Genomic DNA, 21,767 nt, shown 5'->3' with positions numbered 1-21,767 from the left:
TCCCCTCCCAGCTGAAGCCTCTTGAGTGGGCCCTGCAATGCGCCTCTCTTTGTCATACAGCTTGATGCCAACCACATCCAAGTTGTCCCAAGAAGATGAACAGAGAGGGCAAGTCCTTTCCTATGATGCTGATGACCATGGGTTGCCAACTCAGGGCCAAGGGCACAGGCTCGGTTGCAGAGGAAGAATGTTGTGACTTGTTAAGTCACAAGCTTCTTGTCCTATCTAAGTCCATACAGCCTCTCAGAGATGCATGACATGGTGAGATTTGAACACAGGACTACACTGCCAAAGCCCTTCTGTCAGCACAGGCATAGTGACTTTAGGGAGAGCGGTCCATTGTGCTGTGGCATCACCATTGACATGCCATGAGAGCCATGAACTCCTTTGTACCTCCACACCCTCCCAAGCTCCTGAGATCATGTTAAGAATACAAATCATTTTGTTTCAGAACCAAGAACAGCACCCAGCAGATGTAAGAACCAAACGACTGCAGGCGGCTGTCTCAGGAGGCTCCCTACGGCTATATGCAACCAGGCCTCCCTCGCAGAGGCACTGGAGTGGGAGAGGATACACTGAGTGTCAGGCTCTAGACGGGTGCGCGATAAATAGGGCTGTTGTAACTGTTACGAGGCAGAGTCTCCCTGTCTCTTCCCTGCCGGTTCCTTCCATCCCACAGGCAAGTCACAATGCTGGGCTGAGTGACTCCCTGGGGACATGGTTGAGCTCACTCTCTCTCTCCCTGACTGCATCCCAGGGACTCCCTCGGGGATGCTGGAATCATTTCCCCAATCCGGGATTCTTTATGGCAGCCATTACAGTTAATGCCATCACATGAGGATGGTGAAGGGTCAGTGATTAACTACAGCTCCCCTAGGCCCTGAAGAAATGGCTTTCCTAGGCCACACCCCCTCCCCACCAGTCAGAAGCTCCCCAGAACTGGCAGACAGTTCCATATGAGGAAACTGAGGATGTTGGGTGATAAACCTCTTTACCTGTTAGTACCACTGTTGCCTCACTTGAGAAGCAGAAATTAAGAGCACTTTCTGCCCATTGGGATCCTGTCAAAAACTCAGGTTCCGGTGTTCAGCACCAAGGACAGCGCAATCCAAGCTCAACTGGCCTGCACGTTGGTAAGGCGGGACTTAAAGGCAGGGTGGATCTGATGTCATTCCGCCATCCAGGTAGGAGGGAATTGACAGAAGTTGAGATAAACAGGTAAATAAAAAAGGAAGACTCTGAGGAAGTGGAAGAGAGGGGAGAGGAGAGGGAGACGGGGCTGGGATTCAGGTTTTCCAAGTTAATCTGTCTCAGATGGGCCAGGCGAGGGAGTCGCTGTCCAAGGTTCTGCCTCGATCCTCCTGCTTGAGAACTGCTAAAAAGCCTAAGTTAAGACTGGACTGGGAAGGGCCACCTGCCTGATTCTTGGATAAATGGGACCTCGGGGCTCAGGTATCCATGCAGAATGTTAAATATGGGAATCCTGGCCCTTAGAGAGCACAGATTCCGATTGTGCTCAGCCTGGCCGAACATTAGAATCCCCTGGGAGCTTTAAAATAAAACTGACGCCGAGCCTCCTCCCTGACCAATTAAAGAGGACTCTGCAGGTGGAGCCCAGGCAAGGGCATTTTTAAAAATAAGCTCCCAGGAGGACTCAGAATGGATGCACTGTGGACCTGACCCCTAACTGAACCAGTAAGGAAACCGAGTAACAGAAGGGCTCAGTGACAGCCCAAGGTCATTTCTCCAGTACGCAGTAGGGAACAATTCCATCCTGGACCTTCCTGGCCAGGATGCCACCCTCCAGACACACTGGGTCTGCACTGAAGTTGACACCAGAAAGAACAGCAAGCCTGCCTTGTGCCCCTAAGACCTTAAAGCTCCTCCCAGCTGAGGACAATGAGAGAAGTTGGACCATGTCCCTCACACTTCCAGGGAGTGTGAGTAGGCTCTGGCATCAGAGTCCTGAGTCACTTCCCAGTATGTCCTCACCCTTACATACAAAGCAAGTCTTCCCTCTGTGTAATCTGAGGATCTGGGATTTACAGGTGATGGATTTAAGAGGCCAGTGGGCCAAATGTGTAATGTGTGCTTCACTGGAGTTCATTTTCTGCTCGCTGGATAGCCAGGAGGCACTTAGGGCTATGTTCTTGGCCCTGAGTAGGAGACCGCTGGACACCAACACCAGAGAGAGTGGACTTGCCTGCAATTCATCTCTGATTTACTCTGATGGCTCTGATGTCATTCATCCCAGTTAGTCTTTTAACACAGGCTATCTATGGAGTTTAGGAGAAGGTGATGCTGTGTGGGGTGGAGCTGGGAAGCAGCAGAGACAAGCTCTCAATCCAGCCCCTCTCTGGGCACCACATGTGGCTGCAGGACCCCCCCCCCCAACCCCACCCCAGAGTTTCCCCATCTGTAAAGAGTTCATAATATCTTATCCCTCATGCATTCAGGATGTGGAGACCCCTTAATGAGATTAAAGAGATTAAGTGCTTTGGCAAAGCTCCGGAGCCCTCCCCTGGCTGAGGCAACCAAGTGTCATTATTATGAAGATGTTTCTAATTGTCTTGAAGCTTCTTCTTACCTCCTCTGCTACCCTGCTGGGCCTGGGGATACCCTGGGCTCACATTTAGCTTCTCCAACATTTATAAAAACAGAATCCCACCCCCTGCTGCCGCCAGCACCATGTGGAATGCTTTCTATTAAAATTTAAAAACCACTTGTCGAGTCCCTGGGAACACTCAGATTACATTGGAAACAAACCCCTTCTCCAACCCCGCCCTCCTGCCTCTCTCCGCTCCCTCTCGGATCATCACTTATAATGTGGGCTGGCTGGGCTGGTCTTGACCTTGCTTCTAGCTGCCCAGCTGGGGCGCCCTAATGTAGATGAATGATCCACAGGGGATGCGGAGGTTTGGCTGCAAGGCAAGGGAAGGGGAGGTTGCAGGACAGAGGAGGAGGCCAGTTCAGAGACTAGCAACAGGGGAGGTGACACAGAAGAGGAGGGACAGCAAAGTGGGTCAGAGTGGCGAGATGAGGGACGGATACTTAGGGGCAGAAAGTGGAACAGCTACTATAGCGGAAAGAGGTAGAAATAAGAAGCAGAAAGCTAGAGTCACAGAAAGAGAGGACATGGAGTAGAGTTGGCAGATGGGGCAGCAGGGTGAGGTCTAGCCTTAAGAGATGAAAGACTCATTTACAGAGATTTTGAACGCTCCCCTCACTCTGTCTTTCCTTATAGGTCCCAGTTACAGTCCTGTCCATTCAGGCAAACCCTGTGTATGTATCTAGTATGTTCCCCCAAAAGGGCTTTCTTGGTACCCCACAGCAAAGCCCACAAGATTATCGGCCCTCTCAGAACCCAGGGAGGCCATCATCATGGATTCAGGTGACCTTGTTTGTTTGGGATACTGATAATGTCAATACCTGCAACAACCATCTGGCCAGTGGCAGTAGGCAAATGTGGTAAATGGAAAAGGGTTGACATAGAGTGTCTTCTTTTTTTTAACTCTATCCACTTTATGTTTTGAGACAAAACATAAAAGTTCTCATGGAACCTGAAGCTCAACAATTCAGCTAGCTTAGCTGACTAGTGAGCCATGGGGACACTCCGGCCTCTGCAGTCACCAGAACTTGGGAGGTACAACACTGCTTATGGGTTTCCTATGAGTGGTGGGGATTCAAACTCAGGGCCCCATGCTTGCATTGTGAGCACTTTCCCCACTGAGCCAGCTCCTCCTGTAATTCCCCTGTGTTCATTCACTCAATGCCTATAAGGCCCCAGTGTTTTAGACCCCAGAGGGAAGGATGGTGGCTTAATCAGCTTTGCACTGGGAGCCATGTTGGCCCAGGGCCTGTCACAGAGACGTTCATGCTTGAACAGATTGTTTATGTTTTATTCAGTTAGTTTTAGTTTTAAATTTTATTCATTTTTATATGTGTGGTGTGTATTGGGGGATGCATGTGAGCCATGACATGCATGCCTGTGGAGGCCAAAGGACAACTTTGTGGAGTTGGTTTTCTCTTTCTGTCTTTACATGGCTCCCCAGAGCTAGAGCTTGGGTCATCAGGCCTCCATAGCTATCACCTCACCTGCTGGGCCATCTTGTCAACCTTTGAATAGCTTGGTGATGAGAGAGACAAGGTATGCACTAGCATGCTCCTTTCTGTCCAGGTTGCCTCTGGTCCCTAGGGGTAGACTCCGAAGGGCCAGTGCCTCCTCTTTGCCACCTGTCCCCACCGGAAACTTCCTGCTCCATTGCCCCTCCAGCGGGGGAGTAAGAGCTAGTGCTGTTGCTAGGCAAGAAGATGTGGCACATATAGATCTTCCTGGACTTTAATTAAAAACATCTTTAGACGTCATCTCTGCCGAGGCCAGCGATTGATTCCTGGCTTGGGCCTGAGGGCTGCTGAGCCACACTCTGGCTGCAGACGGGACAATCGGAAACTCCCTGCTTACTGCTTGTTGTCTCCTGCAAATGATACTCTTGGGAACCACCCAGTCTCTTGCCTTCCTCTTTCCCTCTCTGTTACCGCCCCCTCAAGCCCCAGATTTGGGAGACAGACCGCATACCCTTACACTTTTATTTCCACTCTGCTCTTAGCTGCAAAATGGGGGTGTCAGCACTTAGGAGAGAGCCTGTGGAGGATGAAGAGAGATTGGGGGTGTGAGAGCTTTCTCAGGCTGTAAAGCACTGCGCACAGAAGGGTCGTGCCTGCTCTCCCGAAGGAAGCCATGGATGCTGAGTCCAGGAGGTAGTAGTTCTGGTTCCAAGTTCTGTCTCAGTTCTGTGTGGCCTCAGACAAGTCACTTTATCTCTCATTGCATTTACTTCCTTGTCAGCAGAAAGAAGACAGTAACACCTGCCCTGCTTACTCCCGGGATTGGAGGATAAAGGCGAATGGCTCTGTGAAAGCAGTGTTAGCCGATAGCTATTATTTACTGAATATCCCAAGAAGTGCTGTTTGTACTGCAAAGCAGATTCCTTCTGCCCATTAGAGATGCAGCTCACAGTGGGAGCTGGAGCCCAGGGAATGGGACTGTGGCAGAGGCCTGCAACATCCACACTAGGCTGAACCCCAATCCCATGGTCCAGCCACACCAGTCCTACTGTGATGTACACCATATCCCCCACCCTACTCTCACAGCAGACATCACTAATCTATTGAGGCAATCCCTTCTGCCGAGCCCAAATGAAACCTTCAGACTCTCGCCGAGGTAGATGAAGGAGATGGAACTGACCCATCGATATTCTGAGGTTGGGATGGTGTCATTTACCCGTGCACCCTGCACACTCAGTGCAGTGTGTGAAGTGGATGCCGGGAATCCAAAGTGTCTGCTTGTTTTCTATCTATTGGTCTCAATAGGAAGTAAATTCCTGCAAACATTATCTGTGTCCTTGTCCTCAGATGACTCATTACAGGCTCTCAGAGTCAAGTACACTGGACACCATGCATACAGTGGGTGCTAATAAACATTGGGGGATTTCATTGTTCTTTGCATTTCCTGCAGTGCTCAGGATAAAGTAGTGGCTAATAAACACGGAGTGAATCTTTGCTTTATGCTCTCTCTCTCTCTCTCTCTCTCTCTCTCTCTCTCTCTCTCTCTCTCTCTCTCTGTGTGTGTGTGTGTGTGTGTGTGTGTTTCTCTCTCTCTGTCTCTGTTTATTTCTTATTTTCTAGGCCGGGTTTCTCTGTGTATCCTTGGCTGTAGATCAGGCTGGCCTTGAACTCAGATCTGCCTGCCTCTGCCTCCTGACCGCTAGGACTAAAGATGTGCGCCACCACTGCCCATCTGGGGCTCCATGTTTTCAGTGCTGCCAAGTACAGAATTTTGCATACAGTTGTCACCTATGACTGAAGAAGAGCTGGGCCTGGAAGCCCAGGAAGAGGAGGATACACAAATCCGCTCAGTGTATCTGAGCCAGGTTGTGACGCACTGAGGGAGGGCCTGGGCTCCTGAATTAAGAGACCACAGAGACCACAGAGGTAAGCACTTCCCTGCTTGTTGACTTCCTGAAGTCCCAAGCTGTCATCCCTTCCCCTGCTGAGGTGTCTCTAGCCGGTGTCCCTCAAGCGTCTCTGCCTGGGTTTATGGTGGACACCCCATTTCTAACCTGTCAGAGGATGAAGTCTGTTCCAGACTTGTTCCTCCTTCCTCAGCAGCCGACACTGAACTGCTCAGAGCTCTGGCCTCTCTTTCCCACATCCAGTCGTGCTCTTGCCCCGCCCCCAGGGCCCCGCCTCCCCAGGGCCCCGCCCCCAGGGCCCCGCCTCTGAAACACACCGATGTTCTTCTTTCCCATGGTCCTTGCCAGTGCCTCTCACCTGTCCAGCTAGAGCCCTCCCTCAACCCCTCTTTCCATGCTTGCCTCAGTGGTCTATTATCAACAAGTAGCCAGGTCATTCTTTTAAAATATACACTGGATCATGTCACATCTGTCCCCATCTCACTCCCAGCAGCCACAAAGTCCTATATACTTCATCTTACGTCCCCTTTTCTGCAGCACCCAAGCACTGTCCGTGGCCACCCTCTTCTTACAGCAATCCTTAATCACTGCTGGCACAGTGCGTCCCAGGGTCTTTGCACCTGTCATTCCCTGCGCCTACAATGCCCTTTGAATGTGGTGGCAGTCCCAGTGTGGTACCCTACCCAGCAGTGCCTCCTGGAAATTTGTTTTCCTTCCTAACAATCAGGCTTGCTGGATTGGAAACCCTGGGGGTGTGGCTGGGGTAGAGCTCCAAGGTGGAGTGCTTACCTAGGGAGCAAGAGCTGAGTTTGATCTCCAGCACTGCAAAGAAAGAAGGAAGAAAAAAAGCCCTGGGGGGATCGATGTGGCAGCCTGTGTTAACTAGCTCTCTAGGTAATTTGGGTACAAACCAGAGTTGGGAAACTCTGCTTTGTTCATTCAGTTCCCTTCCTTTAGTGTGTGCCTCAGCACTCATAAAGTGAGCATTTCTGGGGCTGTGGGGCTGGCTCTGTGGATGAGGCGCTTGCTGTGCAAATGTGAGGACCTGAGTTCTAATCCCCAGGCCCACATAAAGGTGGATGAGATAGTGCTCCTATGGTGGGATGGGGGATGGAGACAGGAGTATCATTAGAAGCCCACAAACCAGCCAGCCTGGCCATACAGTGGCAAACAAAAGGCAAGGTAGATGGCCAAAAACCAACTCTGGAGGATGCCCTCTGACCTGCACCCATGCTCTGTGTCAAGCACACACACCCACACACTCGAACATGAACACACATACACAGACACCCCAGTACACATCTAAAAGGGGGAAGAATTTCTATCAAACTGTAGCCAGTCCTGTTCCTGTTCCCTTATCCTACTGTGTGCCCTTCTGGCCATCTGCAATGCAGAATGCCGGGCAGGTGCCTGTGGTATGAAGGACTCCTGTCCCCAGTGCTCAGCAAGTTACTCTGACTCCTGGAGGAGGACAGGGGCTTGCTCAAGGTCATGGGGTGTCAGGCCTGCCAACTGTCTGCTGAGGACTTGCTTTGCTGCACCGGCCGGCCCCAGCGTGGGCTGGCATGCCCCCTCTCAGAAGCACGGTTCATTGGCCCCCGGCGCACTTCCTTCTCTTTTAAGCTCTGAGTGGTTTAATTTGCGAGCACAGCTGCCTTTCATGTCGCAAGCTACGTCCCTGCTCCCTCTGATCTCCGAAGCTGCCCGATCCACCGCTGCTTGTCGGCCCCGCCCTGCTCAGCCCGGATCAGGAGGCTCAGTTAATTGTGACTGATTTTCAAAGCTGCCTGGAGTCTCCGTGAGCATCCAGGGCCGGATCAGCTTCTTCAAAAAGTTACTCAAATAAATCAACTAATTTAATTTCTGCCTTTTCCCGCCCCCTCCTTGGTTCCCCAGCTTGTCCAAAGTGAGTCACCCTGCTTTCCTTTCTTCTGAGTGCTATGTAAGTTCAGGCTGGGACTCCGGCCAATGCCTCCTACACTCTGGGACCTGAGATACACTCTTGTCCTTTCCCTGAGTTCAGTTTCCCCATCTGTGAAGCAAGACCCTCGCCTCTCTGACAGCCTGGAAGCTGAAGGCAGGGGTCTATTGCAGCACTCACTGGCTGCAGGACCCAGCGTACCTTCTCTTCCCTCTGGGCCCTGGTGCTCCCCTCTGTTCAGTGGGGTGCTGGCAACAGACCTGGCTTGTCAATTAGTCAGGTGAGAGTGAGGTGGGTGCGGCAGAGCCAGTGTGGCCTGGCGAATGTGGTCTGCTGCTTCTGTCTGCCCTAGCCCAAGCCTTTCTCTGCAGTATGGTAGACAGGACTTTCCTAAGGCTCCCTGGGAAGTCACTTAGCTGTATAGCATCAGCTCTCTCCAGCTTTCTGGTCTTTTCTGTGCATGAGAGTGCACATCAGAGAGATGGCTGAGTAGGTGAGCGCACTGCACAGGCAAGCCTGGTGACCTGAACTGGAGCCTCGGACAACATAAAAGCAGGGTGTGGTAGCACACAGCTATGATCTGAGCACTTGTATGACAAGATGGGAGGCAAAGATGGGGAATCCGCTGGAATCCCAAGGCCAACTAGCTTGCACATAGCACAGCAGGAGAAACACGAGAGACCCTGCCTCAAAGCAAGGTGGAAGGATGAGCTGATGCAGTAGATAGATGCTTGCCATGTGGGTCTGCCCACCTGAGCTCAACCCATAGAACCAAGTGGAAGGAAAGAAGCAACTCCCCAAAGATGCCCGATGACCTCCACATATACCCATGGCTCTCACGCCCCTGAGAACATTTATATATGTAAATATTATATGTGTAAGTTTTTAATTTAAAAAGCCCCACACATCAGTTTTGGGGAAATGTAGAAAAGACCATGTATTTTTGGGTCAGAGATTAAAGGGGGAGGGCTGGTGGTCCTGGGGAGTCAGGGAACTGAGCTGCCTCTGACTTGCTTGTGACCTTGGACACACACCGCTCCCTGGACCCCAGTTTTTCCATTTATACAGTTCCTGCTAATTGCTTGGCAACTCTGGAACTTCCTGGGTCTTTGCCACCCACAACCTCCTGGGTATTTTCCCAGCCAGAACTCCCCTGTGAATCAGTTTATTCGACTGATGGTTTAAGGATCTTTGCTGTGTTTTCGAATGAGCCCTTCCATCTTAGCACCTCAGAAATCAAGCTCCCACTTTCCTAAACTGTTCATCTCCTAAAGCTGTTCTTCCAGTTTAGGAAATGGAAATTCCATCAAGTTCACCACTCAGGTCAAAATCCCAAATGTAAGCCATGAGTTCTGCCTCTTACATCCTACATCCAATCCATTAACAAAAGCCTTCAGCCTAGCTTTTAAAATGCATACACCATGGACCTCATTTCTGCATTCCTCCTAGTGCCACCTTGAGTGGAGCCACCATTTCTCACCTTGATAACGGCAGCATCCCCTTTTAGAGCAGCCAGCTCCTGGCATTGCCTTCCCCATACCTGTCACTTCTTCATGGAACAGTCATGAGATCATGTTAAAAATAAGCCAGACCCTGTCATTCTTCTGAAGGGGACCTACCATGGCCTGCCTAACTGTGCAGAATAAAGGATCAAGCCCTAACTATTATCTAGATAGTTGCATGATGCTCGGGGAACTTAACCCAGGGCCTTTGCACATTCTGTTCTCCACATTCTTCCTCCACAATGCCCATCTTCTCCCTTCACAGCTTCAACATCACTTCCAGAACATGCTATTTGTGAACGTATGGGCCCTTGTCTGTCTATACATAGCTACACCTCACACGCCATGGCTAGCACATAGTAGATACTCAACAAATTTCTTTTAAATAACAAATACATGGTCAGTTATAGGAATGCACAGGTTTTGATACATTACTCAGGTAGCAAGCACGTACATATCAAACACACACGTGTACCTGTGTACACTCAGGGCTCACTCTGTTCCTCTATTTTTACACTATTCCTTGGTGCCCACCATTTTCTCTGGTCCAAATTCCCCTTTGAATACCAGCGATCTGCTTATTTGATCCAACCTGGATACACCAGGGCTGACTATGCTCTCCTCCAAATACCTAAGTGATTCAGCTTCCGATGTGCAGGCAAAGGATATAACAGCCACAGACAGGCCAAGCCAGCTTTTGTCTTCAGGAGAGGATAGTCTAGGACCCAGGATGCTGTTCTCTGCCTGCCTGGCTTATAGACCTCTTTGGCTAACATGGTGAGGAAGAGGTGGCAGCTTGAGGCCCACACACAACCCATGTCTCAGTCAGTGTCCACTAGAGTCTTAGGAGCCTGGGCTAGGTGGAGCCTTGGTGTTCAGAGGGCTATCTGATGTCACCATGGGTGGGTGGGGCAGAGGCATGCTGTGTTCAGTCTGGGCACACTGTTCTATTCAGATGTGCTCTGAACAGGGCTGTCTCATATCTACAGGCAGCTGTGTGTTTTCTTTTGCTACACAGGTAACAAAACACAAACATATCCATGTGTGCAGTGGCCCTGGGTGCTTGCAGCCACACCCAGCGAAGAGTAATTGATTCTCTCAGTGTCTCATGTGGGCTGGAGTCCCCAGGCAGCAGGGGCCTCTAAGCTGGGGCTTCCCAGTCAAGTGAATGAAGCTGCCCCTAGCTGCACCCAGATAGAAGAGAACCCCCAGCAAGATGACGCCTGCTGAGGTATGCTCATGGTGGTGGCTGAGCTTGCTTTGTTTGAGGGCCATTTCCTGTGCCTGTGGTGGGTGGCTCCGTGCAGGTGTGAGGCCGTGTCAGGAACCGTGCTGGCCTGGGTGTTACCATTTTGGCCTGGAGAAAAGTCAGCAGTTGTGCAGGGGCAGGGGGGGGTCTATGTGCAACCATGTCAAACACGGCTAACGCGTGAGGCTGTCTGTGTCCCTGAGTACACAGTGCGCACATGCCTAGCTGAGCTTGCATGCACAAATGGGTTTGGGGTGCAGCTGTGTCTGAGCATTCAGCTGTCACTGAGTCCACAGACAGGCCACGTCCACACGGGGTCTGGGTGTATCCATGCAGCTGAGGTCAAGTGTGGGCTTTGTCAGCTATGTAGCTGGGAGAGTGCCCTGCTCTTGTGTGCCTTCCGTGCCCTAAGTACAGTCACTCTGCCTCTCCTGCTCCTCCCAGCAGGACTCAATCAGCTCAAGCTTAAAGCATCCCCACCCCAGGCCTCACCCATCCCCCCCAGCCCACCTGTAGGTGACAGCTCGGCCACACTGCCAATGTAGGGGCCATGTAGGAAGCGGGGCTCACTGTCGTTGATGTCCTGCACTTTGATGATGAACTCTGACTCTGGCTCCAGCAGGCGGTTGGTGGCACGATCCCTGGCTTGGGCCCGGAGTGTGTAGAAGGTTTTCTGCTCCCGGTCCAGGCGCTCGGTGGCATGGATGTCACCTGTCAGCTCATCAATCAGGAAGATGGTCCCCGCACCCTCGCCAGAGATGGTATACTTGATGGTTCCGTCACCTTCATCGGAATCAGAGTGGATCTGTGAAGGTAGGAGGAAGGCAGGGTGGGCACTGGGGAAGGTGAAGATACCTCCTCCATGGAGGCCTGTTCCTAAGCACATAGCTCCTTCAGCTGAGCATAGAGAGGCCCAGAAGCTATGCCTGTGCCAATCTGAGCCTTACACACTCCATGACTCCTTCACCTGGGATTCACCCTACTTGATTGCACTCCACAATCCACCTTCCCTAGGTCCCCAAAACCATCGGCTTTAGATGGTAACCACTACCCCACCCTACCCCTGCTCAAAAAACTCCCATGGTTCCTGCTGCCTTTAAAACGGAGTCTGGGACAGCAGCTTGCATAGCCCTGCAGCTCCTACTGTGTGTTCCTGTGTGTGCACCTGTGCATGTGTGCATACGTTGGGGGTTGTGGGAGAGGGTATCAGAAGACATCCTTAGGTGTCATTCTTTATGGTTTTATTTTATTTCATTTTTGAGACAATGGCTGACCAGCAAGCCCCAGGGATCTCTTTGTTTCAGCCCCCAGCTCTAGGGTTACAAGTACATGTCACCATCATCGGCTCTTGTCAAATGCGGGTTCTGAGGACTCAAACTCACATCTTCATGCTTGCTTGCAAGGCAAGCCCTTTACCCCCTGAGCTATTGCTCTAGTCCTGGAGCCCCTATTTTGAACACTTATCCCTGTTTCTCTGCCTTCTGAAAATCCATCCACTGCTCAAAGCTCTGTTCATTTGCCACCTTGCCTGGAACGCTTTGCCGGACCCCCCTCCAGGATCTCTGAGTACATCAAGCCATCATCATCATGTTCCACCTGGCAGAATCACCATTCCTGCACGTCTCAGACCTCCGTGTGCACGTAAATGACACAGGCAGCTTTTAAAAGGTGACCCTGGCTCACCCGTTCTGGGCTGGGGCTTCCTAGGTCACAAGCCCTGAGCTGTTCAGTGACCCACTTTGTGCTTTAGTCTCTCCCTGGCTTTATTACAAATCTCTGTAAATGGAAGGTGGGCCCATGCCTTGCCATTTTGTGGGGACCAGGAGTGGGAAGAGGGATGTGATTGCAGAGACACCTGCACCCATCAGGCATTTCGCAGAGCAAGGAACACATTTATCTAGATTAGGACTCTAGATAAGAACCAAAAAGATTAAAATAAACCCCATTCAAGCAAGTTTTGCTCCTCCTCCTCCTCTTCTTTTTCTTCTTCTTCATTTTCCTAGGGAGGCCAGACCACTGAGGAGCAGCCTGGCTTCCTGCCTTGTGCTCCTCCCCGCGCTCCCCCTGTGCTCCCCTACTCCATTCTAAAGCTTCTGCAGAGGGCTCCAGAGGAAGGCACAGGCCGGCCTTGATTCCAGCATTATCTCCCTTGTGTCTTACATAAATCACTGTGGCTCCCCGAGCATGCCACTGCATCTGTAACATGGCATGTCCTCCCAGAGGAGCTGGGTTGACAGTCTCCTAAGGCCCTTGCCAGCTGCCCAGCACCAGTAGCACAGGAGGCAGGATGCTGCCCACGGACTGGGACTGGAACCAGGTTCCACTGAGTCATGCATGACCCCTCTGGCTACTGGTTCACCAAGAGATTCAAAAGTCTGTGAGATGGGAGCAGAGAGGGACTACTTAGGGAAGGTAAGGAGGCTTTTCACTTTTTTTTTTTTTTTAGCATTAAATATACCTGTTGGCACTAGCTAAAATTTAGCCCTGCCTGAGACACATAAGTATCTGATACACAGAAACCATGATTATATTGTACTAAGCATTCACTATTTATAACTGGGATTTTTCTCCCAGTACAGCTAGGCGCCAGACCCTGGGCTGTTTCCACTGCACTGGCATCTCTTGGGGTAGGAACCAGCAAGAACCTGTTCTCTTGCAAACAGAAACACCGAAGACTTCACCCTCCAATGCACAAATCTCCAAGCAGCCCCGAACAGAAGAAAACCCATCTGGATTTTAGCCGCTGCTTGTCTCTAAGCCTCCGTGGAGATGGGGCATGAAGGAGACAGTCCCTACAGCCTGGCTGTGGCAGACGCTGGCCCCCTCATCCTCAGAACAGGTGCCAGAAAACTCATCAGGAGGAGGGTCCACCCAGCCACGCAGGAGGAGCTGGGTGTAAATTCTGTGGTAGAACTTCGTGTCTGAAAGGTAGATCGTAGAAGTGCCATTTGGAAGATTGAATGGCCCATAAACATTTTCATATTTCATTAGCCGATTAATGGGCATCTCTCTCTTTTTGGCGACTCTGCTGATTCTCAGCAGAAATTGCCGGGAGTAAATGGAGGCGTCTGGTGGAACCTTTCCGGGTCCCCGTCCTGTTATAGATTGCCCCAATTAATGCCCGTCCTGGGCTCCTTCTTCCTGTCCAGTTACTGTTAATAGATTTCTCATAAGTGGCTGGACTGTAAAAACCTCATAACTCAGTTTAATGCCCCCAATAAAATTATCTCAGATGTCGGCCCTGAATCATTGGCAGTGCCTAGGATAAGGGGACATGTCTCTGTTTGTTTGTACTCCTCTATCACCTTTCCTTGGGGAGATACAGTGGGAAAGAGGGGATAGAGCCTTTCTTAGGGTGCCTCTCCCGACTTCCTGATTTGACCTGGCATCTGTTTATTTGATCAGCAAACACTTGGGTGCAAGAGCTGGGACTTAGAGAATCATCTTCAATGGTGTCCGTCACAGCCCTGAAAAATGGCTATCACATGTCTCGGATGAGGAGACTAGAGCACAGAGATAGATGTGATCTCAGTCACATGCCCCAGTGTGGAAGCTAAGCTTGGGGGTGTTGTAGCCATGGTGGGTTCATTTTGACTTTCTGAGTCCTGTTTCCCTGGCTGAGGCATTCTAGCCTCTCTACCTGGTATAGTAAAGATTAAATAGACACTCAGGGCTGGAGAGATGGCTCAGTGGTTAGGAGAACTGCCGCTCTTCTAAAGGACCCAGGTTCAATTCCCAGCACCCACAGGGCAGCTCACAACTGTCTAACTCTAGTTCCAATGGATCCAACTCCCTCACACAGCACACATTTGTACCAAATACCAACACGCAATGATTAAGTGAACACATGTTGACAATGAACCAAGCCCCTAGCTATAATGGCCTCCTTCCCCCTTCGTATCCTGGAGTTCCATGATGTACAAGTTCTTACATCTCTTGACATTTTGCTTTTCTTCTTTCTTTCCTTTTTTTAATTTTTTTAATTTGAGACATGGTCTCAGGTAGCCCAAACTCTGAGGATGACCTTGAACTCAAGATCTTCCTGCTTCTCCGACTTCCCCAACCCAGTGTTAGTGTTACAGCCCAGCACCCTGATATTTCCATCTAGATCTCCTTCCTGCTCTCAATGAGGGATGGAAAGGAGGGAGTGGGACTGAGCACAGATGTCCTCAATGTTCTACAAAGTGTGACGTGACATGGTGCTCACACTGGGGCACAGTAGCTGCTCTCCAGGGGCTACTGGGTCAGATGGCCAATCAGCTCAGAAAGGGAGGAGCTAAGAGCTCAGAGCTATGGGGGCTAGGCTGGGCTACCTCCTAGCCCAACGCTAGAAGACAGTTTGAGAACTCCAGCTGTGCATGGTGTGTGTGTGTGTGTGTGTGTGTGTGTGTGTGTGTGTGTGTGTGTGTGGCACGGTGCTCTCAGCTACTGAGCACCTACTGTGTTACTCTTGCTTTCAGCACACTGTGTGCAGATGTCTTTGCATGCTCCAAGTGAAGACACCAAGGTGGGCCTGGCCCCACTGGACTCATGAGTGCTGATCTGTCCTCCTGCAGCCTCAGGGAGGTGCATCAGTCAGCTCACAATAACCCCCCCCCCGTAGAGGATGGGGAGCACACGGGGAGGGGCCACTGGCTGGGTCTCAGAACCAGTCCTTGCTCTGCAGTTCTCCCTGAGTCTCAGTTCTACCATTTGGAAAAAGACCCAAAACCAAGCCTCAGGAAGGATGATGGGCGTGAGGACAGTAGCCGTGCACACCAGCCCCAGCTTTGCCCCAAGCCTGCTGCTGACTGGCCTGGTGAGTGGCAGACGTTCTCAGAGCCCCGGCTTTCTCATCTATAGACTGGACTGCCATTGCTACTATCAGGTTCTGAAGATTCATAAGGTATTTTAGGCAAGCTCACAGCACCCAACAGGTTCTTACTGAGGCTCAGCGCCCCTTCCCTGTCTCTGGGCTCAGGAAGGATTGGCATGGGGAATGTCATCTAATTCACCCTCCCCACTCCCTTCACAAGGATGACCCACGGATACCTGTATTCTTTGGAGGCCTGGAGGACATCTCCAGTGCCTTCTTGGTTCAAAGTGCCTCAGATGTGGCCTTTGTGGTGGAAGAGCCCAGTGTCTCCTCCACGCACAGGCCTCTCTGTGCCACATTCCCCTCGTAGCTCCTCAGTGTTGTGCTTGGGTATCCCAGGCATGCACACAAAGTGTGAGATCAAAATCTCCTTGAGGGCACGGCAGAGAGTTCATTCTCAGCTCCGCAAGGGAGCCCAACACAGGGCCTGACAGTAAACACATCGAACATGTGACTAAGGACATATACTGTTGCTAGCGTTTCCTACCTGCCTGGGATTTCTGGACCCTTTTGCCTCCTCTTACATATTCTCCATATGAGCCTGAAGTTCGAGAGTCACCTACTTCCCAGGGGAAGAAGAGAGTTTTCTCACCTCTCAGTCTCAGGTGGACACGAGCTAGGCAATGGAGGACAGTCACAGGGCTCTCACAGTACTCCACACAATGCTAGAGACTTCAGCATGACCTCTGCCTGCTACAGTCTCTTCCCATGAACTCTTTCTTATTATGCAGGATAGGCGAACTGAGGCCCAGAGAAGGTACACATCCTACCTGAAGCCACACAGCTCACAGCAGGAAGTTCCAAAGCCAGTGTGACACCATGTCCCTGTTCTTACTGCCACACCCAGGGTGGCGTATTTCTGAGGAGGGACCCCCACCCCACCTCATCTCCACCCCTAGCCCTCTATCATAAACACAAAAAAACGTGAGCACTATGGTGCCTCATCCCAGGGGGCTGCAAATGGGATTTACGGGGCCATTAATTACTTCCTCCTAATTAAATCAAAATTAAATGCGAGCAGAGGTAGGGTTTCCTTATTAAAGACAATTAAACGGACAGCGAGGCTACGCAAATAAAACAAGTCCAGGATTTAAACAGAAAGCAAATCAAATAAAGAGCCTCCCCCCCAATGCAAGGGGTCTGTGCACGCAGACACAACTCGTAAGCCAAGAGTTCATCAATTTTCTTTAAATATTAGCAACTTAATTAAATCCACTCTCCTCCCCACTCTAATCCTGCCGTATATCTAAAATAGATCTTACCGCCCACAGGAGTTGGTCATAAGTGCTGACCCCATAATTCTATCTTTAAAAAAAAAAAAAGTAAAATCCTACAAAATCCACATTCGACTGACAGGAGCCTCGGGGGAAATTACAGTTCAGAAAGGGGATTAGTGAAAGTCCCCAGATTTTATGGAAATGCTAGGAGGTTGCTTTGGGGGTATGTGTTTGAGGAGGTGACTGGGCAGGGCTATGCAGGGAGCTGTTGCTGGGACCTGGCGACAACCTAACAACTGCTGGGCCTGGAGGTTCCCGTGGGTGCTGACAGGAGCCTGGCGGTGAGTGATGGAGAAGGCGGTTGTGAAATCGGCTACTGTTGGGCACACAGGGTTCACTGCTTGGTTCTGTTGCTAAGCTACCTTTAGAATTTGACAAGGACTGATGCTCAGTGTGATTCCCTGGGGTGGGGGACCAGGAAGCAGTGATTTCACTGGAACCACGGAGAAGCCCTTTCTCTTGGCAGATCAAGGGGTGTGGCATGACAGGAACACACTCACATGCACGTGTGTACATGAAAGCACTGTATGTGTGGATTTGTCTTAAAACAAAACAAAACAAAGCAAACCTCAAGGTCATACTCTTAAGAATGACAGCCTCCCTCCAATGAGTGATTGCAAGCTCAAATGTGTTTGGGACCGAGTGTGTATGTGTGTAGGGGGAAGAGGGCTACTTCAACATAGGTATCTAAATCTGGTTCCGGTCAGCTCACTGGTCACACACAGGTCTCCCTCTGTGAGACGGTTCAGGCAAGTGTTTCAAAGCTATGGAACCATCTTCTTGCTTCCTGCATAGTACCTTTGGGAGGTGGCTTTAGCAGCAGGGGGATTAAGCTCTATGCAAAGGGAATGGAGGAGGCTGGCAATCCACAACAGTGGTAAAGTCCTGTCCAGCCAGCACATTGCGGATTCACAGCGGATGCTTAACATGAACTCTAGACTTGAAGCGGTGTTCGGATACCGGGTAGCTTGCCTGATCCTGTGTCTGTGTTGCCAATTGGCCTTGGCACAAGCTTCTCCATCCCCGTGGCCTCGGTTTCCCCCTCTTTACAGTGACAAGATTTATTAGGAGCCCTACTGACAACAAATTAGGTTCAGGGTGATGGCATGGGGTTTACTCATGCTGTTGAGACCCAAAAGGCTGGCCAGGCAAAAGTGCAAGCAGCCAGCTCTATTCCCTGTTTAGCAGCTTCCACTTTCTGGTTTTAGAGCCTGAGTGGTTGGCTGGGTGCTCCTTGCAGAGAATTAAGCTGTTGGGCCATTGAGTAACCTGGGCCAGTTACCCCATATGGCTTTAAACAGACATTTGAGTCCTCTGGGGTCTCTTTGAGGACCTCAGGCAGGTCCAGGTTTTTGTTTAAGTCTTCTAGTTCTGGGCCTGCAGCCTCAGACTAGCCTCTTCTCCCGGGCATCAGAAACTACAAGGTGTGAAACAGCTTGGTGAAGTGCTTGCCCAACATAAGAGGTTCTGAGCATGAACCCCAGAATCTGGATAAAAAGTCAGGCATGGTACCATGCTCTTGCCAACCCTGCCCAGGGAGGCAGAGACAGGTGGACTCTTGGGGCTCACCAGTCAGCCAGCCCAGGCTCCTTCAAGAGTTCCAGACCAGTGAGAGACTCTGTAACAAAGGATGCAGTTTAAAAGTATGGCAGCGAGGTTGTCTTGTGACCTTCAAATACTCAAGAAGCTGTGGAGCAAGCCCTAGCAGATGCCCCTGGCCACTCCACGTCTCTTGCCCTCTCTGCCTTTGGTTTTTCTACCTACAAAAAAGAAATGCTTTTACCTTGACATTAAATACTTTATATGGGAATGATAAAGAGTAACACAAACCCTGGGCTGAGTGTTTGGTGGGCTCCGTTTCCTTTCTTAATTGAGAATCTGGGCACAGGGGCTCTCAGACATCCTTGTTTATAGATGAAGAGAGAGGTCTGGGTGTGTGTTAAGATTGGGGTTCAAGGCTATGTGAGGAGCCACCTAGCCAGAATAGGCTTCCAGAGCCTGCATGCTTAGCTCCAAACAAGTGCCTGCCCCTCCAACGCCTACACTCCTCTGTTGCCCTGACTGGGAGTTGATGGCCCTCCTCTGGCACCGGGCTGCAGGGCCATGGCCATCGTAAGCAAGGCGTGTGCCTGACCCAGTCCCATCTGTCAGATCCCAGCTTTGCTCAGCCATGGGAACCTTCTTCAGCCCACGCGTGGAGGATGGTGGTTGAGCAGCAGGGACTCCAGTGTCAGGAGAGCAGTGTTTCCTACCCGCAAATCCTCGGGTTTACATGGCATTTTTCCTGTCACTGTCAGGGCTAGTCTCTGAGGTTCAGATCTGCACTGGCCAGTTGTCAGCCTCAGGTTGCACACATTCGCTCTTGGGAGTCTCCACTGCCAACCAAAGTGTGCTGGCAAGCTGCCAGCCTAACAACACCCAGAGAATCTGCCCGGGTACCACCTTCATCCTATAGCCACCTCTGCGTCACCATCTCCACTGCTGGCAAATCTCTAAGTAAGTTGTGCTCTCCAGACTTCTGAGTCTTTGCATAGGATGCAGCTTCCTTCCATCAGCTTGGTAAGCTCCTACTCCCGCGCTAAAACCCAGCTCAAGGGTTTTCTCTCCACCACAAAGCTAGCCATTTAAGCGGTGCCTACTGGCTTCCAGGGCTGGTTTGTGAGTTTTTTTTTTTTTTTTTTTTTTTTTTTTTTTTTACACACCAGGGTGTCTGTGATGTGTAAAGTCTTGAAAGCTGCAGATAGCAGGAGCTGGATCATACTGCTATGTCCCCAGCAGCACACCCAGGCTTCATGATGAGCAAGGGTTGAAAGGATGACCACCCTCACTTCCTTACAGTTCCAGAGCCTGTCTTCAGCCAGGTTAACCAGCATTTGCTCAGAGTTTGAGAAAGCAGCTTTCATTCATTCATTCATTCATTCATTGACTCACTTATTCACAGAACAGTGTGTGACCATCATGGGCACCAGACACTGGGGATTTAATGGTGAGCAAACATGCTTTCATGTAAGAGGCATGTGTCAATTGCATAATCAAACAAACACATGTGTAATTGATGCACATCTGAAGGATGGATACGGGGGACCTCAGGAGTGAGTGCACAGGTGTGTGTGTGTGTGTGTGTCCTAGCCTGGTGTGCTCAGAGAAGGCTTCTCTGAGAAAGCGGCATTTGAATTGAGATGTGTTAGTGAGTTCCATGAACCTGGTAGGAGGAGGAAGGAGCAGGAAGGTGAGGGGACAGCTTGGAGAGAGGGGGCAACAGAAGATGAGACACCAGAAGAGAGAGTGGCAATGTAGCAGAGGTACAGCCGCACAAGACCCCAGCTCTGCAGAGAGCAGGACCAAATTCAGGTGTGAGTGACCCCCAGGTAAGTTATTGAGGTCCTGGAAAGCAGTCAAGAACACATGGGACATGATCAGATCTGTGAACATGCTGGATGCCCCACAGTACCCGCACATGAGCTGCCCCTCCTCCCTGCATCTAAAGCAGAAAGTAGGGCTCTGTGGAGAGAACATGGGGTGGGCGACAGGATAGCTCGCGGGGACAGGGGCTACCAGCGGATATCCCCAGAGCTGGGGTTGGAGAAGGAGCCCCACTTTACCTTGCCCACGTACAGGGGTTCTGTCCCTGTGTACTCCTCCACCACGAAGAACTGGTTCCACACCCAGCCACGCTTCACTCGGCCTGCACCCAGCTGGTTGTCTTGCTGGGTCCCAGGCGATGAGGAGGATGGGCCAGGGGTGCTCGCGGCCCACAGCAGCGGTAGTAGCAGCAGCAGCAGCAGCAGCACAGGCGATAGCGCAGCCCCTGCCCGGAGCGCCCCGTCGGGCCGTGGCCTCATTCTTGGCAGCGCGGGCCAGGCCCCGGAGCATGGACGGGAGGCACCGCAGCGTTGCTTCGTCACATGGTGGCCTCAGCCGCTGGGATGCTGGGCTGGGCTGGGAGGGGGCGCGGCCGCACCCGGGCATGGACACCTAGTCCTGGCCCGCGCCCCCTGGCTGAGGTCCCTGGCCCTGTCAACAGGCACGGCTGCTCCTGAGTAGGGCTTGCGCCATAGTTCCTGTGCCCAGACGATGTGGTCAGTGCGGGCAAAGAGGTCTTTCTGAAGTCCTTCTGGGACTAGGGGTCATCCAGATCCATCAGGAACCTGTGGGACAAAAGAGAAAACTTGGGATGGGGTTCTGTTTGGAGATAGGCTGCAACTGTCACTGGTTTTGCTGTAACAAACTAAACATCTTCTGGGTGTCTAGCACTGCAAGAACAGACACGATAGGGAAGTTGATGGCTCACCAGGTAGTAGGCCAGCCTGCCCCTAGTCCTTTCCTTCCTCTCCCCATCCCCCAACTCCTCCAGCTGCTGCTCTAGCCCTCAGGCCCCCAAAGCAGACTCAGTGGCTGCCTGCCTCATTCCTGGCTGCTGAGTTCTCTGGCACAGTGGGATCCTCTGGAGTCCCCACAGAGGCAGCTTCTAGAAGGGCTCTTAGAGCTGGAAGATCCAGGCCTCCAGAGTACAGCTTGGGGCTGTTCCTTAGTTCTCCCTAACAGCCCCCCCAAAAAAACCCCAGAAGAATCCTACTGGCAGGTGCCACCCCAACACTCCTTGTGGGAAGGGATCCCTAGAGTCCTAGAGGGCATCGCTTGCAGCACCCCAAGTGACTCTGGGTAGACACATCCCCTGAGCTAGTGTCTCCCCTCCTCCACTCAGCCTCCCCCTCCCCCCTCCACTCCCCACCAACACACGCTGGCTGTGGATCCATCCATCTCGCCTTCCCTCAGATTCTGCTCTCAGCAAGGAAGGATCTGAGACACTCATACCTACTAGACCCATAATGAGGAATAATGGCCTAATGTGTGTGTTTGTGGGGCAGCCATGCTTCCGCCAGGAATTTCAGGTACAGAGAAGAATTTCAGGTGCAGTCCAGCTCCATTCAAGAACCTTCTTGCACTGATCTCAGCACCCAACCAGGCTCAGCTTAGGTGCCGGGAACCAA

General features: G+C 51.4%; 1 protein-coding gene across 2 annotated transcripts in view; it reads right to left on the bottom strand.

The window, feature by feature from the left end:
• Positions 1-20,818, bottom strand: part of Cdh22 (cadherin 22) — a 64,194-nt gene extending 43,376 nt beyond the window's left edge. For both annotated transcript variants that reach the window (XM_051186310.1, XM_051186318.1), the window contains exons 1-2: positions 20,379-20,818; positions 11,155-11,449 (exon numbers count right to left, since the gene is read on the bottom strand). In XM_051186310.1, coding sequence (XP_051042267.1) covers positions 11,155-11,449; positions 20,379-20,618 — 535 coding nt within the window. In that variant the 5' untranslated portion in view covers positions 20,619-20,818. The remainder of the gene's footprint in view (positions 1-11,154; positions 11,450-20,378) is intronic.
• Positions 20,819-21,767: the final 949 nt, after the last annotated feature.

This window comes from Phodopus roborovskii, unplaced genomic scaffold (assembly GCF_943737965.1).
Source record: "Phodopus roborovskii unplaced genomic scaffold, PHOROB, whole genome shotgun sequence".
Classification (NCBI taxonomy): Eukaryota; Metazoa; Chordata; class Mammalia; order Rodentia; family Cricetidae; genus Phodopus; species Phodopus roborovskii.
Note: the sequence above shows the minus strand (reverse complement) of the source record. Positions and strands in the feature narration are given on the sequence as shown.